The sequence below is a fragment of the Gymnodraco acuticeps genome, unplaced genomic scaffold (genome assembly GCF_902827175.1).
Source record: "Gymnodraco acuticeps unplaced genomic scaffold, fGymAcu1.1, whole genome shotgun sequence".
Lineage (NCBI taxonomy): Eukaryota > Metazoa > Chordata > Actinopteri > Perciformes > Bathydraconidae > Gymnodraco > Gymnodraco acuticeps.
In genome coordinates, this window is record NW_022990270.1 from 2,982,655 (window position 1) to 3,000,748 (window position 18,094).

The window sequence follows — 18,094 nt, forward strand, 5'->3', positions numbered from 1 at the left end:
AACACAACGTGAGGAAAGTAATAATAAGGGGACCAGGCTCACAAAGCCTTTCCCCGGGGTGAATTATTGCTTGGGAACAGGAACACTCTCTCTTTCCACGGTCAGCGCTCGCTGCTGGACGCACATTTTTTGAAATGTCAGTTCTTTAGGGCCACATATCTAATTGTGTTTCACTCGGTGTAAGTAAATAGGTCTGACTGTGAGTTTTTGTTCACAGATCCCGGGAGAGTGGTTTGCAGCACAGCAGAGAGACCTCTCACTGCAACCTCCCTCTAACATATTGATCAGGAATGGCTATTGGCGTCAGCCCTGTGAATAAAATGCTTCTCTGCTGAGTTCAATTCCCCACTGGGCAACTGAATAGAGACAAAACCCTTTAGCACTTTCTTTGTGGACTTCTATTTAGCTCGGATCCCGGGTCTAATAACGTCGCCCTCAGGCACAGACGAAGAGAACACATGGAAATGCCACTTCTGTTGACCACACATTCTCAAATTACTTCATATATACCAGTTGTTCTTCCTGCCACTCTTATGTTTTTGCAGCAAACTGAGAAGAGATCACATTGAGATGATTTATAAAAAAAACCAAGGGCAGGTCAATAGTGTTGTTTTCAGGCGTTTCGCTCAAACTTGTTTGTTGACATCAAAGAGAGGAAGAGGCTTGACATATGCATCTAGATACATTATCCCGCTGAAAGCAACAATCCCCTTGACATTTGAAATAACTGGAACATGAAAAAAGACAATGTTTATACAGATTCAGAGTACAGAATGTGCAGCGTTTTGTATCCACATAATAGGAACAAGCATTTCCTTTTCTTTTTTTTGTGACTTCTACTATTGTATGAGGAGGGGAAAGGACCTCTTCATACCTCATTTCCAATTTAGAACACTTAAATACTCTTGTAAAAATGATTGCTTTTATAATGTCTGTCATTGTTTCATATGATTACACATAGGGAATCCATTCAGTGTTTTTTTTTTAACATCAGAACAGGCACTAACCTTTTGGTCCACCAAATTTTCATCATAGTGATCTGCTTTCCTTCATTTCATCGAGTTTTCCCTGAGCCTCAGAATAACTTTAGGTAGTCGAGTGATTTCCCATATATCATTTATTTATTTAGTAATTTATTTATTTGTGTATTAATCTATGAGCTATGTATTTAATATTAAATAATGCACAGTCCTCTTCATGAGATTTATGATAAACGTAGGGCTTTCTCAGTGGTCCTTTGTTTTCTGTTTGGTTGGAATATAGGGCAGTACAGTTTGGGTGCTCTTGTCAGAGACAGTTTGTGTGCTGCTATTTCGTAACAGTTTTTTGCGGCAGCCGGGGTTTAAGAGACCTTTCCTGGGTAGTGTGTGGGCTCCCATCGTCCCCTTCATTGACGAGGGAACATAGGAAGGGTCCAGACAGTTATGGAGGAGTGAGTGCTCAGAGGAAGAACGTTTGGGGCCGACTGAGCTCGACAGGAGACTGGGTTCACCTTCACTATCTGGTGTAGTACAGCCACTCTTGTCCTCCTGCAATTCCTCTTGCTCCTCCTCCTCGTCATCATCACAGCACAATGCGTGGTACAGAATTTTGTCACTGAAGCGCACCCTTTCTCTTGTGCCGGAGTTACGAGAAGTCTTGTGGCTGTGAGTGGAGCTGCTCGCCTCCTCGCTGGATGAGTCTGGAGTAACAATGCGGGGCCCATTGGGGATGGGCAGGCCGCCGTTCATCTGGGAGTAGACCGAGGCAGTGGAGGGGGGCGGGGTGGGGGTCTGCGTCTGGGTGGGGATGATCCCGCGGCCCATCTCCGTTCGCAGATCTCCTGGTTGCTCACCAGGAATGCGGCAAGCGGCGCCAGCACCCTCCAGGTAGCTGCAGAACTCCCAGCTATCAGAAAGCACATCAGAATTGAGGAAGTCAAGACGGAAGGCCTCTCCCAGTCCTCGCTCACTGCTGGACGTGCTGCTGGCCGTGGCCACCGTCCAGTCATCTGGCTCCTGGTCAAAGTCAAAGTCGGACGTTAGTTTATCGATCTGACCCACCACCTGCAACAGAAAAAGGAGAGCGGGGGAGAAAACACTGATGAGATACTGTGGAGAAACCATTTCTGAGAGAGATTACATTCAGAACCAGATGCTTATACAGTATATACATTTATTTTAGCGACATGGCTCTATTGATGGCACGATTGGTCTGTTTGTCATGCTTTTCAACACTTGGGTCCAGAAATATCAACTTCTGGATGGCTTGTAAAATTAGGTACAGACATTTGTTTTGCAGGTGTTATTTACCTTGCTTGGTAATGTGAAAACATTTTGTGGCCAAAAAATAAGCAATTATGTTTAATTTTCACATGAAAACACCATAAAAACAGAACAAAGGTCTTTTTGCACCAAAATTGGGGTACTAGATCTTTAGAGCTGTTTTTCAGTCGATCAGTCCATGTTTTCCACTATTTAACTGATAAACGGGTGCCACGTGCACAATCACGTGAAAATGTTTTATAAAGAAGATACTTTTTTTAGACCTGAAAGATACACACGAGGTGTTTGCAAATGTAAATATTGCTTTTGTTTGTTTGCAAGAAAACTCCACATGGCTCTGTTAATGATCACAGGGGGTTCATTATAACGTTCACCATGGGGCTAATGTTTCGGCTGGGTTTGGATTACAGAGAAACTACTGGCCTGATTTTTATGAACTTTGGTGAAGCATGGGCCAAAAAATAACCCATGTCCTTTTTGAGTTTCACTCTCGTCACTTTAGAATACAGGGCATTGTACTGCATTCAGGTAATATTGGAACTTGGAAATTGCTAGTACTGTGTTGTTTGAATGCTCTGGGAAATAAAATACAAGGCTTGTAAGACCCTAGCCACACGGAGACGGTAACGAAAACGAACCGAATTCAATATCAAAAAGTCTTCCGTCCACACGCAATCGGCACCAGAAACAGTGCAGTCCACACGAGACCGCTCGACCCGCTGGAGACGCTGTAGTACATATGCCGGGCCTGTAAGTGGCGCTGTACTTCCGCCACAAAATACACCAAAAGCAGCGAAGAAGACTTCACGAGCATGCATGGTTGCCCTTCTGTTTATTCTCCACGGTAGATTTAGCAGCAGAGATGGTTAGAGGCCAGGGCTCTGGCTCTTTTTCTTTCTCCCCGAGGCAAGCGTGTGCTCCTGCTGTAATTCTCTCCGGTAGTCCACCAGCAGATGGAAAACACCCACCTCTCCGTCTCTTCCAAGGGAGGAGGGAACCGTGCGGCAGAGTTTCCGTTAGAATTTTTTTTCGCCGGTCAACATGTCCGTTAAAGTTTAAATCTTCCGGACAAAATTATGAAAGTGCCGGTCAGAGGTCTTCTTTGTTATTTATTGAGCTTTAAAACAAATTAATAACTACTCTATATAATAATATACGGAGTCTCTCTTTTCTTCCCTCTCTCCTGACAGCCCATCAGTATTTTCGTTATCAGGAAATGATCGTATAGGGCGTAATCACGGAGCCGTTTGGCCCCCCAGAGCGTTGCGTCCGCAGATCTACCCACCTTGGGACCCGTTATCGTTATCTGCGTTTCCCTGTCGGCCTTGTGTGGCCAAACCGTCTATATGATAAAGAACTGTTGCGGATACGACCCGTTTCGTCTCCGTGTGGCTAGGGCATAAGTCTGTTTTAACATTGCAAATTGATGCTAATTAACTAATTAGGATTGAAGAATAAAATCGATATTCATTAAATGGGACTATCAATAACTTTTGCGAGGTATACGCCCTATAGTGCTATTATAGTTACTCATATGTTGGTACTTTAAGAAGCATTACAAATTAAAATCTCATACACACTTTGACTTTTACTCTTATTGTATGAAAATAGACTGCCTTTGATGACAAAAGTTAACAAAAGTATGAAAAACGAATACAAAAGTATTAATTATAAATCTCCCTTTAAAATAAATCTCTCTGACAGCTTACTTGTTACGCATTATATCACATTTCCAGATGCTTTACATAGAATATCCGTGTCCCCTACGGGCAGTTTAACAAAAGCTCAGATTTAGTCACAGCTGCTAATAGATCAGTGTTTGCATTTAAAGCTTGCCATTACAATACTTTCCACCTATAAATCTTGAATTGTTTGTTAATGGTTTTTAAAATGTTTTTATTTCTGCTAAGGCCTCCTATGGACAGCTGTTTTAAATTAGCTTTATGTTAAATCAAGAAAAATGTAAATGGAATACGTTTGTTGCAGTGAAGATGTGTCAAAATGTGTCAAAGAGGCTTTTCCAGCCCTAAGAGAGAAAATAACAAAAAAATACTTTTCGATTAATGCTGAGAGCCGGATGACCTCAGTACAATGGCTCATTCATATTGCCTTGATGTTGTACTGCAGCTACCAGGATGAATAAGATGAAGCTACACAGACGTATAGCTTTATGGCACAAACACTTAACCCAGTGCTTTTTATGCTCTAATATTGATGTATATTTTGAATTCCAGTGTTATTGTAATGTCCAAGTCTAACTAAATACAATCCAAATGTCCCCTGCTGCATGGAAACGTAGCCTACTCGGTAAAAGCATTTCATTCATGGTTAGTCAAAATTAACCTCAATGCTTCAATCATCAGCAGCCACAGCGGTGAGTGTTTGATGAATAGAAAGCACTTCAGCTGAAATCCCACTGATTTGCTGACAACACCTAAAAATCAAGCCCTCTATACTTGACATTTTAGCACCTTCAATCAGCATGTTCTGCTCTCAACAGCAATAGGCGCATTCACACCGCAGTACTTTTCCCACAAAGGTTCATGACAACTCTTTAGTTCTCATGAACTAAGTACAGATCGCGTTCACACCGGAATAAATCCCTGGGGGAGGATTAGGCAAATGAAGCCGCTGACGTCACTTCTTCTTCTTCTTCTTCTGCTTTGGGTTTACTGGCAGGCCGCAAACCACAAAGTCCCCGGCCGGAATTCCCCGGAGTTGGGGAGTCCCAGCAGCTTCTACTGAAGCCTTCCGAGTAAATCGCCAGAACGCCGACACCTCCTCATCTCCACCGCTCCCATGTTTTATTTTGTGTTGCCATAAGTTAGTCTCTCTGCATTTCTGCGCTGGGCTAATGCTAATGATGCTAATGCGAGGATAATAAAATGGCGGCTTCACAAAATTTTTGGGAGTTTTACGGGGCGTGGTTTGCAATCCGCCCAGCCAATCAGACATAGGAACCTTTTTCTCCCACGAAAGTCCCTGCTCTCTAGCAGGGACGGAAAAGGGGGTGAAAAGGTTCTCTTTTTTTGGGAGAAATGACCCCTTAAATTAGGACTTCTGGTGATGTAATGGCGCGTTTCCAGTGCAGCGCGGAGCTCGCTTTAAGCGTGCCGAGTCGTGCGGGGCTCGTTTTTGGTTGCCTTTCCACTTGGCCTAGTACCGGCTAGCGGGTCCTAATTCACAGTTTTTCTGACCCCATACAATCGTGGTTCTAGGGCCAGGAACAACCAGGCTGAGTCGGGCTGAGTATGCTAAACTAGAGAGAGAATCGCTGGCAAGGGGGCTACAACTACAACAAGAAAAAACCCTTTTAAAAAGCGTGTTTTCTAAATGGAGCTTGGCTAAGCTAACGTTATATATGCTCCGACCGTCCACACTCACAACAACGGCCTATACAGACATAAATAAACCAGCGACTGTATTCTCCATGACACAGACTGTCTGTGGTTTGTACTTGTTTAACTTTAGTCTAGTTTCTGAACAGATCGTATATGTCCCCAGCTGTTTGAAGAGCAAGCATGGGAAACAAAAGACAGCATTTACCTGTTTGCATCCAGCTAGCCATGCATTTCTGGTGTACCAGCTACGTGAGAAGCCTCGTTGATACGTTTTGTATTTTTCACGAGCTTGCTGCGATATATACAAATCGGGTTGGTCCGGTCCAAGGTCTTTAAGCCACAGTTTATCTCCCACACTTCTCCCTTCGAAATGATTGGAGATTAGCTCTTGAACGGAATTGGGCGGGGACTCCACCTGCACATGAAGCCATCCTCATCAACTACTGCCGTACTGCGTCACCCCACCGGATATGAGTCACTAGTGTCCAAACTACTCACAGACTGGACCGGGCGCTGACCATCGGCGCCCGGTGATCATCAGATTTTACGACGCTGATTGGCTGAAATTATGTTTCGGCATCATAGTTTACAGATAGCAACAGTCAGCTGCTAGTGGCTTCTGCTGCACTGGTTGAGGGCTCCTTTCTTACCGCCCAGACGAGAGAGGGTAATGACCATAGACTGTATATATAAAGGTAATGACACATGGGCAAGGCCAGGCAGGAAACATGTGACTTATCCGTAACTTTAGACATCGTCGTAACACAATTTTAAACGAGATTTTATTGTAGATTATACATTTTACTGATACCAATTATATAATATTTACCTTGTTTATTAAAAATAAAAATAAAATAAACTTTTTAATTTTTTTTTAAATATATCTTTTATTTTAATTTGGTATGTGGGAAGAGGTGGGGCGGCGCCCCTAGCGCCCCTATGGGCCGGCCGCCACTGGTGTGAACGCAACATTTCGGAACTATATCGGAACTAAAGTGGGAAAAGTACTGCGGTGTGAATCTAATCTATTGTATAATGCAGGCACCCAGTGTTCCTGTGGCTTGTAAATGATACATTTCCCCAAACCATTCAGGAGGCTTGTCATAATAATAAAGTTATCGACTTAACGCAATATTTGGACAGGACCTTGATCATTTGTACGTTATTAACTTTCAGTCCGCAACTCTGGTGTGATTAAGGGTTCAAGCTAAGTTAATGTTTTGTTATTACTTAAACTTAAAGCTGATTTTTGGTTGGTTTGAACTTTATGCTTACTCATTCTTAACCATGAATAAGCTGGACTGTCATTGTATCTTATTGGCACTTTAATGACTGTCTATGCCCCTGTGAATAGAGAGTTTCCGATATAATACAATATTAAAATATTATCATTTCTTCCATGTGATAAAATGGTCCTAAAATAACAGTACAAATATTTTGATTATTGCAGTTATTTCACAGTCAATAGATCGTCCAACAACAGTAGTTATTGTGACAGGCCTAGCATTTAGCAATAAAGCCCAGAGAAAAGCAGAGAAAACGTAGCTTTAATCTGAGATTTTTAGAACATAATTATTTTTGTTTTAGCCTCTGTAATTACTTGTTGTGTCGGCTCTTTTCTGGATTAAATGACTACTGTTGTATCCACAACACACACTATTATCTGTTCCTATAATTAAAGTCCTTATTCACTCTCCGTCCAACTTTAAAAGCGGTATTATGAGTTGCAGACTGTAAATGCAAACAAATGTTCACCAAAAGATCAAGTGATCTCCACTGCAAACATGGAAACCGACATCCAGGAGCTTGATGATCTTTTGCAAATATCTCAAAATGATGATTTTAATCTAACAAACATAAACTTTAAATCCAAACTAAAGAGCACTGACTTATTTTACAGGCGGCACATCTAGGCTGCAGCCACACAAGGACGATAACGGTTGTATCTGCTACAGTTCTCTATCATATAGACGGTTCGGCCACTAGAGATGGCAAATCCGGATCCTTTTACGGACTCAGGGTCTTCTGAGTCAGTCATTGAAGAGATCCGGATCATACGAGTCATTTGAGTCATATGAGTCAGCATCACCAAGACCGTATCCTATCGGTGAAACCGAAAACTTGTTGCATTTCACGAGCATATCAAACTGACGTTATATTAACCTCTGCTACACAGTGTCTTTTGCTTTAATAAAAAATGTTGATCACAAAAAAAAGGGTTATTTTGCAATTTGGCGAATCTGAGTCTGCTGTTGACTCCTGCATGACGACGAGTCTGCTGGATCTCTGGATCTGCTGCTATACGGTTACGGCTCTGAGTCCGCACGAGTCTGCTGTGTTTTGCACAGTGAGTCAGGATTTGCGAATCTCTGAGTCTGCTGTTGACTCGTGCATGATATAGCCGCGGGAGCCGGGAGCTGGAGGAGGGGCTGCAACATGTTACTGTTAATCTCTCCCCACTTTTGGCCACACCCCCTAAGTAAAATGTCTTCCCGGCCGCAGCTATGCTCGTGCTCATGACGAGTATGGATCTCTGGATCTGCTATGCTATTACGGTTAGGAGCCGTAACTTACGGCTCCTCTGAGTCCCCACGAGTCTGCAGGAAGTTTCACTGATCCGCGTCCCCTCCCCTGAGCCAAACGATAACTTCTGGAAGATATCCTACTTGCTAAAGGGTAGGCAGATGGACTGGGGTACGTTGTAATGTTATTTTACATGTCATAAGGAGAGTAGCGAGTGACGCAATTTATAGTTTTAATTTGTACGTCACACCAGGTGTAGGACTCAAAGTACTCGGGTTAATGGAGAGGGGAGACTCGTCACGACCAGCTCATTTCTAGGATCCGGGTTAATGATCCGGATGAATCAGGACTCGCCCATATCGCCCAGGGAAATGCAGATAACGATAATGGGTCCCAAGGTGGGTAGATCAGCGGACAAAACGCTCTGGGGGGCCAAACGGTTCTGTGTCTACATCCTATAACGATCATTTCCTGATAACCGATGAGTTGAACAAAACACACACTTCAAGTTAGATCATCACCCTTAGCTATTTTAGTTACCTCTCAAACTACCTAAATTAGTTATAAATATTCACTCATTACTGGATCAGCCAGCTGCATGAGACCACGGATACTGACGTGCTGTCAGGAGAGGGGGAGGAAAAGAGAGGCTCCGTCCTCCGTGTATTATTGTTATATTATTATATAGAGTCGTTATTCATTTGTTTTAAAGCTCAATAAATAACAAAGAAGACCTTTGACCGGCACTTTTCTAATTTTGTCCGGAAGATTTCAACTTTAACGGACATGTTGACCGGCGAAACCCCACTTCTGCTGCTAAATCCAGCACGGAGAATAAATAGAAAGGCAACCATGCATGCGCGGGAAGTCTTCTTCGCTGCTTTTGGTGTATTTTGTGGCGGAAGTACAGCGCCACTTAGAGGCCCGGAATATGTACTACAGCGTCTCCAGCGGGTCGAGCGGTCTCGTGTGAACGGACACGTTTCTGGTGCCTATTGCGTGTGGACGGAAGACTTTTTTGATAACGATTTCGGTTTGTTTCCATTATCGTCCTCGTGTGGCTGCACCCTTAGTAGAAAGAAACAGTTTTGCATGAATAAATGCTATTTTCCTTACTTTTCTTTTTCTGTAGAGGTGCTTTATGTTTTTAGACATTTATATCTTGCTGCATATTCCTACACCCATGGCATTGGCACATTTGTCAATGAGCTTCTCTGCAGATCCACCAGTTGTGGCATCGTACAACTCACGAGTACCTGGACCGTGCTTCTCTATTGGCAGACGGCCTGGAGGGAATTGGGCTGTATGAGTCCTCTAATCCTTGAATTACTCATCATGTTTGCTGTGTGATTTGCCGACTTTGTTCTCATGGAGTTGTTAATGTTAAACGTTTCTCAGGATATATGTCATATGTATATTACAAGCTTGCAATGACACCGACATATATTATTTGGTTGGTTAGCAGTCAAAAACAGAAAGTCCTTTAAATACATTTCTTTAGATGTGTTTAAGAGAGTTGCATAAACAACATTGTACTGTGACATTTTTAAGGGAATTGTACACATTTTCTGGTTGCTGAACATAACCCAAATGTGGCTGTTGTTTCTCTGCAGTTTTGCATTTGAATACATTAATTATGTAAACTTCCACTGCTGGTTAGCCTGACCCATACCTACAGTATGTAGGCTAATTTAGCTTGATAAGCTTCTCAGCTCAAAAGGATTCTGCCAAATCTTTCTAGGTCACAATGCAGTACACCTTGTACAGTATGCAGCAACAATGAACACTCTCTACCTCTAGTCAAATAATGTGTGGTGAAGGAGTGAATCGGAGGAGCAGATTGCTTTAGCACAAAGGATGAATGAACACTTCAGGAACCAGTCATTGACTTGCTGCCCAACATATTTAAAATTGATTAGTCAAAAATGGAAAGTAACAGTTTATTTTAATCACTTTACATTGGATCATATATAGCCCATACACCATTATCAGTATAGGAGGTACCAAATGTTTCATTGAGATTATTCCATGGTATTCGTCATAGTGCAACTATATAGTTACAGGCCATTTAAGAGTAGAACATTTACCAAACATTGCACAAGTAAACATCATTAATCCGGTGCTCATTTCCTATGCAATTACCAGCTCATGTTTACTGCAGCACCTCTTCATGATCCTGTGCACGAGTTTAATCAGCCAGAGTAATTGAAAACACCTGTGTGGGTGGAAAACACACTCTACACGTTTAAACTGACTGATATCCTCACACTGACTGACAGTTTTGTAGCCTCTTTACAATGCCTGAAATGTAGGCCTATTTTTATTTATTAGTCAATACTAAATGATGGCAGAGTACTTTGGATTCCTCCTAGGTTTTCTGCCATTACAATATATAGTATGAGTAGCTTGAAGCTTGGTATACACCTCTGGAGTTGCGCTGTGTATCCCCCTTTTGGCTTTATGACGCTAACACTCTACAAAGTTTATGATGCATCGATGGCCCATCCTTGAGACTGAAAATACTCCATTTGCAACACAGTTAAGCAGTAATGTATGGTATAAGCGTGAATATAAGTGCGGGGTGTGAATTCATCTCAAGTCTTTAATTTTTCTTGATGCCTCAGCTGACAACTTAACTCACTTTCTTTACTGTAAATGGTGTCTAGTGGAAGCTACTGAAAACAATGAGGATCAATATTACCTTCTATGATTCACATATGAGTTTAAAGCACACAAATGATAGCTATAAACAATTTTCTTTCAATATTTTAGAAAAATTATGATCTTTCTACTGTAGAAGCACAGTAACAGAGTCCTCGCAGAGCAATACGTGGTATTGTTTTTCTTTTTCTTTTCCACTGCACACTATCAGCCGGCAGCCGCGAGTCAACTGTGGTCACTGCACCTGATCAACAGCGAGTTCAGTCATTTCAGAGCTCTCAGAGGTGCTTTGAAAGACAGGCAGCATCAGGCGAGGTTTTATTACTGTACCTCAACAGCTGTCTGAGATGATTGGGCCGGGTAATTGAGGGTCAGAGTGAAAGAGGGCACTTGAAGCCTTTTCTGTGACAGAAAGGTACAGTGATGGAAAAGACAGACAAGGATAATCTTACACTGAGTGATGGTCAGTAATGTAAAAAATCTCAGAAGAGCCTCTTCTCAGGCGGAGTAGTGATTTGGGAAATAGATTCCATACGGTCCACTATCATTACAAGAGTCCTTCTCTGTAATATTCACCACCTCCTGGTATCGTGATTTATTTATTGCCGGTGTGGTAGCTGTTTCTTTTTCCCTAAGTCAGCGCCTGTGCTCTGTAAATGCTTATTGCAAATATACTGGAACATCAGTACTGGAATACCTGATTCCACTATTAATGTTTAATGTACAGGTTGAGGTCAAAATCAGCAAATGTTGACATTTGTGTGTAAAATTGCCTCTGATGAGGAGCGAACTATTTACCACATGTTCTAAGCACTCTGTTGATCTTAAAACAGATGTTTAAAAGGAATAGCTTGTTTTGATGTGCATTGATGGCTTTCTGTATGAAAGGACTTCTGTTTGCTGTCTAGTAAACAGATGGAGGTTGCCATCCTTTGCATGTCTTATGGACATAAATTATGTAAAAGTGCATCTTTAACATGTTTTTAATGATCACACTTTAATGTGTATCCCCTCTTACATATTCTAGTATTTATCAGCACATTAAAAACAACTCAAAATATGTTGTCTGTAGCAATGTACATATGTAGAAAAAATCAGGTGTGAGTTACCAAAATAAATGAGACATGACACCCTCACTGGGTTCATTTGAAATGCACGCTGTACGAGGGAATCTTCTGCGTATCGCTTCATTACGCTGTGTTCAAGTGGCCTCTCTCCATCTGTTCCTGCACCACCCGTTCTTCCAGGAGTCATTTTCAGAGAAGACTGAGAAGTTTGCCGTGCTTGTTTTTTTAATTATGCAGCATTCAACGTCTTGCATGGCTTTGCTTATCTTCCTGGGAAAATCTAAAATATGTTTAGTGGAGCCATGCAAACACATCTAAGTGTCATTTATTTCTCAACATGTCATAATAGATTTCCAGCCCGCCCCTGTGCAGCACTTCCAGAGCCTAAAGCGGTTTATGCCAGTTAGGAAGTCTCAGCAATTATCAAAATAGCCTTGCATGCTGGTTTGTAAGTAAAACGTTTGCAAATATTGTTTTAATGCAGTTCGCTCCTGCAGTTTTGCAGTTTCTCCTTACCCCTTGCTTACTTCCCCTCAATCTAATTCCCCTCAAGATTTGAAGAGGGGACCATCTAAGCCACTCACAACGTGGCGATATAGTTTATCGTATCCCCCAGAACCTAATTTATCATCCCCGACCTACTCTGAGAGAAAATATTTACAGGATTCACTAGAAAGATTGTCCTGTGACTCGTAAACTTGTGCAATCTCTTCCAGACATCGTATTCACCATTGGATGAAACAGCACTCTGGGAGTATTAACAATTTCTCGTTATGTACTTAATATTTCCCAGCAGTGTTTGAACAACATGCAAAACGGTGCAAAATCCGAACAGTGCTGTTGGCCCGTTAGCTCAGGGCGGATTTGTGAAGCAGGAAGCTGACTGGCACGCACTGACCACTGCAGATGTTTACGTGTAATCGCAACAAGGTCATGTACAAAGATTGGGATGGATTCAAAGTATTAAGACTTATTTTGTTAATAAACAACCATTTAGATCCTACTAAGCAAATGGATAGCCATACGAGTTATATATTATGCTCAAGTAGTCTAATTTTAAAAGTGATTTGGATAGTTCATTGCTGCCTTCATAATTTGATTTTTTGTCGACTTTTATCACTTCAATATTGCTTTGCATTCTCTACAGCTGCGCCTCAAAACCTCATTGGTCAAAATGTTTCTGCAGCAATGCCAGCAAGACTAATTCCTGTATGCAAATCACTTACATTGTGTGGTTGTGACTCTAATGCAGTTGACTCTGCAGAGGTCCAGTAGGTCCGTGGGCGGGACACTTTACAGACGAGCCACGGGGACCTGATTTAGGTCAGGCCATCTTGATTGGTGAGATGTGTTGCTTGGTGTTGGCACAGGGATGAAGTGTCCTTTGAAGTGTTCGCTGGAAGCATTTGGTGTAATTATCCTGTCACGAGAGGGGCTATAAGCCTGAGACTTCATTAGGCACATGCCCCCTGCTTTTTCATCTTTTCTCAAAAAATGCTCATCTTTATGAAGGTCTTTAAAGTGCTAAACAACGCTGTGATGAGCGTAGAGCCAATACCTCCTGACAACACACTAATCAAAAGCATCATTACTAACTTCACTGCATAATGGGCCTCATTTATCCCTCTGCAGCTTTAGAAGAGGTGGGCTTCTGTAGTCCTTGAGGTCTGGAAAATCAACCACTTTCTTAGCCAAATTTCGGTCATTAGACTGGGCAGACACATCCACCTGCCGCATGGCACATTTGGAAGGTTTATACTATTATGCTGGAGAGTTTATGGGTTGTACTATCAGTGAGGGAGCAAGGTGCGAACTCTGTTTTCTAGCAACAGGGAGGCAGCAGATGCAGCATGCGTTGGTGCTGGCAGAGCACACTGATCATTTATTGAAGTTCTCCTTCATTGCTTCTATCCGTGTTGAGAGGCCTAGTGCCGGTAATGACCAGAGAAAGATGGTAGTGCCACGCTACGGGGCTCTTCAGTCTGTCTGCTTGCCTGAGATAGCGCTCGGATTAGGCCTGAGTGCTGTCAGGTCGCACTGGTCACACGAGGAAAACGAGTTGTGCATGTGAGCACAGCCAGGCCACACTGACCTATTTTAATGACTGAGTAGAGTTTTCCTTAACAACACGGTGTCTTCCTGTAAAAGGCCAGTGAAGGTTTAAAGTGATTACAGTTTGTCAGAGCACTGGAAATGTATGGTTGGAGGGTCAACAAAGTTGACCCATACTGGAATAAGGGGAGAATCTCTCCAACCACGCTACATTCCAGCAGTATATCCTTGACCCTGATGCTTCACACTAACACTTTGTCTACAGGCCAGCAAGTCTATTCTGACAAAAAAACAGCACAAAAAGTAGAGATCCATAGCTACATAGATATCCCAATTTGCTGACTAATAATACTTTATTTTTACTGTAGTTAAAGTAAATTGTTAACATAACAATACCTCAGGTAATTCTTACTACAGCAGCAGAGGCAATTTTAATGTTACTGCACAAAATGCAGAGCCTGTTAGTATCCGATGCTGTGAATAATTGCTTTTAGGTTCTTGGTGTTCCTGTTTTATTGGATCTATATACGACAGAAAAGCATATCAACTTCAAAGAAAGTAAGCTACACTTTGAATTCAGTTTTTTGTTGTCTCAATCATAGAAAATAAACCACTTTTATACATTTTATAGGAAAAGTCTAATTTAGGCAAAGGTCTCTGGTGAAAATACTGTCTTTTGCACATGTTGGCTTGCAAGATAGGCTCAAACTAAAACACATTCATACATGGCCTTCTATAAGTCTAATTGAAACAGCAGGCATCCATATACTGTACAGTATGTTCTCAACTTCAAATGGTTGTAATACAAAGAACATAAGATATGGAGGGACAGAGAGGCAGGCATCAAGTGATAGACTGGCTGGCAAAAATGATCTTTCCCATAAGTTCATTTCACTTGTAAGCTTCGTTCATATCTCTAAAATATACAGCCTTGATTTGAACCTTACTCAAATAGCATTATCAGTCACACACAGCCATCAATGCCTTTATCATAAGTAAGAATGAAGCTGCAAACCCCACATTCAGCAAAAAGGTTTTTGCAGTAGCCCATTCTGTTCGGCCAATAAGACGGAGAGTGCTATTTATGGTTGTGTAAGATCCATGTCCAGTGTTACCATGGGACCAACTATTTTATTCAAATTAAAAATATTTCCAGCCAAATTCTTGATATGCCTACTATCACTGTCTCTCTTCCAGGGCAGGAGACGGTAGGATGATATTGCCTAATGACAGTTTCCAGACGGCTGCAATGGGTGTTGTTTTACAATTCCAGGGGTGTAAATGGATTTACACACCCCCAAAAATCTTGAATAACACACCAAGGTGGCAAAAAAAAAAAAAACTACCCTGAAGGCTTACACTTTGTTCTCACTGTTTTTCCTACAAGATCTGGCAGTTAGATCTATCGGCTCTGTTTGTGGTGAAGAAAAAAACCAAGATGTGAATATACAGACTGTTGCCAGAGGATCAGATGTGTGGATGTGTAAAATAGTGTTAATCACTCAGGTATCCATGACAGCTGCCAGATGGTTTTCAGCTGTTGACAACATTACTGTCACCCATGTCAACAAGTCGCAGTTTTTTGCGATCATCTAGACACACTGTTTATAAGGAAGTAAATTGACAGAATTTGTGTTGGGTATCCATACTGTCACTTTCTGTCTGATGCAAGCTGCTATCACTCTTCCTATGTGAAGCAGGAGGGCTACAGATCCTGTAGCTGAAAGGTGTTAGCTGCTAGAAAACTCCAACCAGTATTGGGGTTTAAAATGCATAATGCACTTTGATCTGCATTACCAATGGTTAGGTTAAGAACAGTTAGGAAGCATGACTACTTGGTTCATTTTGTAATCCTAAAGTCTGGTCCCTGGTTAATTTATCAATCTATGGTAACATCCAGCATGGTTAGGTACTACAGTAAACACTCCTTAATTAAAACATGCATGTTAGGGCAAACAATCTAAACTATATAGGACTAATTACTTAATATAAATACATAGCTATTGCTGACAGAAACCAACCCATAACTGTTATACATTTTGTGACTTTTCACTTTGACAATATAGTATAAAACCGTCAATCTATCCAACACACAGAAAACACACGAGAATTATCATTACCCCAATAACATCAATAGGTCAGATTTCTTTTTAAATATATACACAACGATACACATGCTTCGAAGTTTGCAGTGAACGATTACATAGAATAAACTAATCATTTGGAGGTAGCGGTTTGCAATGCAGCAGAAATGCTGACATATAGTGTCCATGACTACCCAAACTATTCAGCATACAGACCGCATCTGCAGCTCTGCTTTATATGCTGCAATGTATTACATAAATTATGTTAGCATGTCCCTGCTTTTATTCGGACATCATCCATGAATCTGCTGTGCATGTCTGTTATTTTTATTTATATTTATTTATTTTTACAACTGCACTGGTTAAGTGTGTAGCAGCTGTAGTCGTTCACATGCAGAACTCATACACTGATCAAATAAGACATATCCATCAACAACATGCCAAGTGTAAATCCCTCACTAAAATGTAAATGAACTCTCCGCACCTATACCAGACAGAAAAGCTCAACAACATGCTCTGGACTCAGGGTTTTTCTCTTTTAATATTGCTCTCTATATTATCATGTTGAAAGTTAATGATGCTAACATTTATTGCACGTCTGTCCGTCCTGGGAGAGGGATCCCTCCTCTGTTGCTCTCCCTGAGGTTTCTCCCATGTTCCCTTTAAACTGTGGGTTTTCTCTGGAAGTGTTTCCTTGTACGATGTGAGGGTCTAAGGACAGAGGGTCTAAGGACAGAGGGTCTAAGGATAGAGGGTCTAAGGATAGAGGGTGTCGTTTTTCTCATACTGATATTCTGAACAATCTGTGTTGTTGTATTTGCTGTAAAGTGTCTCTACTGTAGGCTATCTTTATTATATGTACAGCACTTTGGCTCGACCAAAAATCGTTTATAAATGTGCTATATAAATAAAACTTGATTTGATAACATAGCTGGCACCTCGAAATATACTAAATATTAAATCAACCAATTGTCGTTTCTAATAATTGCAACTGCTACAAATGATTAATTGTTGCCTGTTTGTGGCTTTCCATGGTACTTACAGCATTGTGCATACAACGCAGTTTATTCACAAGTATAAACAAAGCCTATTTAAGAAGTCAGAATGAACAAGGGTGATAATATCACATATTTACCATAATATTCTGTCACTAACAGTCTGTCCTGAGTGAGAAAATTATATTTAAAAAAAAAAGATTCCTGACACATTTAATTAAGCAATCATACACGAGAGGTCGTTCTTTAACGTCATTATTGGTACGACAGTACTGCGGCAGGACCGAGGCGCTTGCGCCGAGGTCCATACGCCTGTACTGCAAGCAGTTTGCTTTTCAGGCCAAGGGTATACCGTTTTTCTCAGACGCGGAGGGATACTGACTTGTTGTGAAAAGGCACGTTCTATTTGACCGTTCTTTGATCGTGGAATCAAACACGCCTATTGACCAATCAGAGAGCTTGCTCACACCTATGTGTTATAGAATACTAATTAAAGCATAACATTTAAAACAAGTAACCACCAAGACTGGCTAAAATTCATAAACAATAAAAAAGCTAATCTAGGCTTAAGACATCGAGGTACAATTATTTGATCAAAAGACTTATAACTGGACTTTCCACCATAATTCACACCTGCTATGTTCTGGTATTCATTCCAATTGACTAATTGTCTTTTCAGCTCTACAGCACCTGTGCAATGTTTCATTTGGTTAAAACGTGGGGTTAGTTTTCATTGCTGCTCATTGTTGTCGGGCCACGGCTTTGGATGAAATGTCCGGGCTGTGATACAGGGTATGCAATCAATATGCCACTGGCATTTCTAGGTTTCCTTGGCCTGCAGCGCTTATCTTAATGGGAGTGTGCCCCCATTTTGTTTTATTGTATGAACCCATATATCATTACCCAACAAATACAGACGGATCTACCCTGCTGAAGTAAACACATTGAGGCTCAGAGAAAAAAACTACAAAAAAATAGTTTTTGCAATTTCTTTTTACTTTAACCTTCTCTTTGCTGCTCATGGTAACGGAGTAGACCTCAGAAATGTATCCAGAACTATTCGATTTTTGCTAAATCTTCTTTTTAATTGGCTGTGGATTTCCGACA

At 41.3% G+C, this 18,094-nt stretch overlaps 1 protein-coding gene across 3 annotated transcripts in view; it reads right to left on the reverse strand.

Moving 5' to 3' along the window:
* Positions 1-737: 737 nt before the first annotated feature.
* Positions 738-18,094, reverse strand: part of insyn1 (inhibitory synaptic factor 1) — a 50,980-nt gene continuing 33,623 nt past the window's right edge. For all 3 annotated transcript variants that reach the window (XM_034220768.1, XM_034220770.1, XM_034220771.1), the window contains exon 3: positions 738-2,045. In XM_034220768.1, coding sequence (XP_034076659.1) covers positions 1,227-2,045 — 819 coding nt within the window. In that variant the 3' untranslated portion in view covers positions 738-1,226. The remainder of the gene's footprint in view (positions 2,046-18,094) is intronic.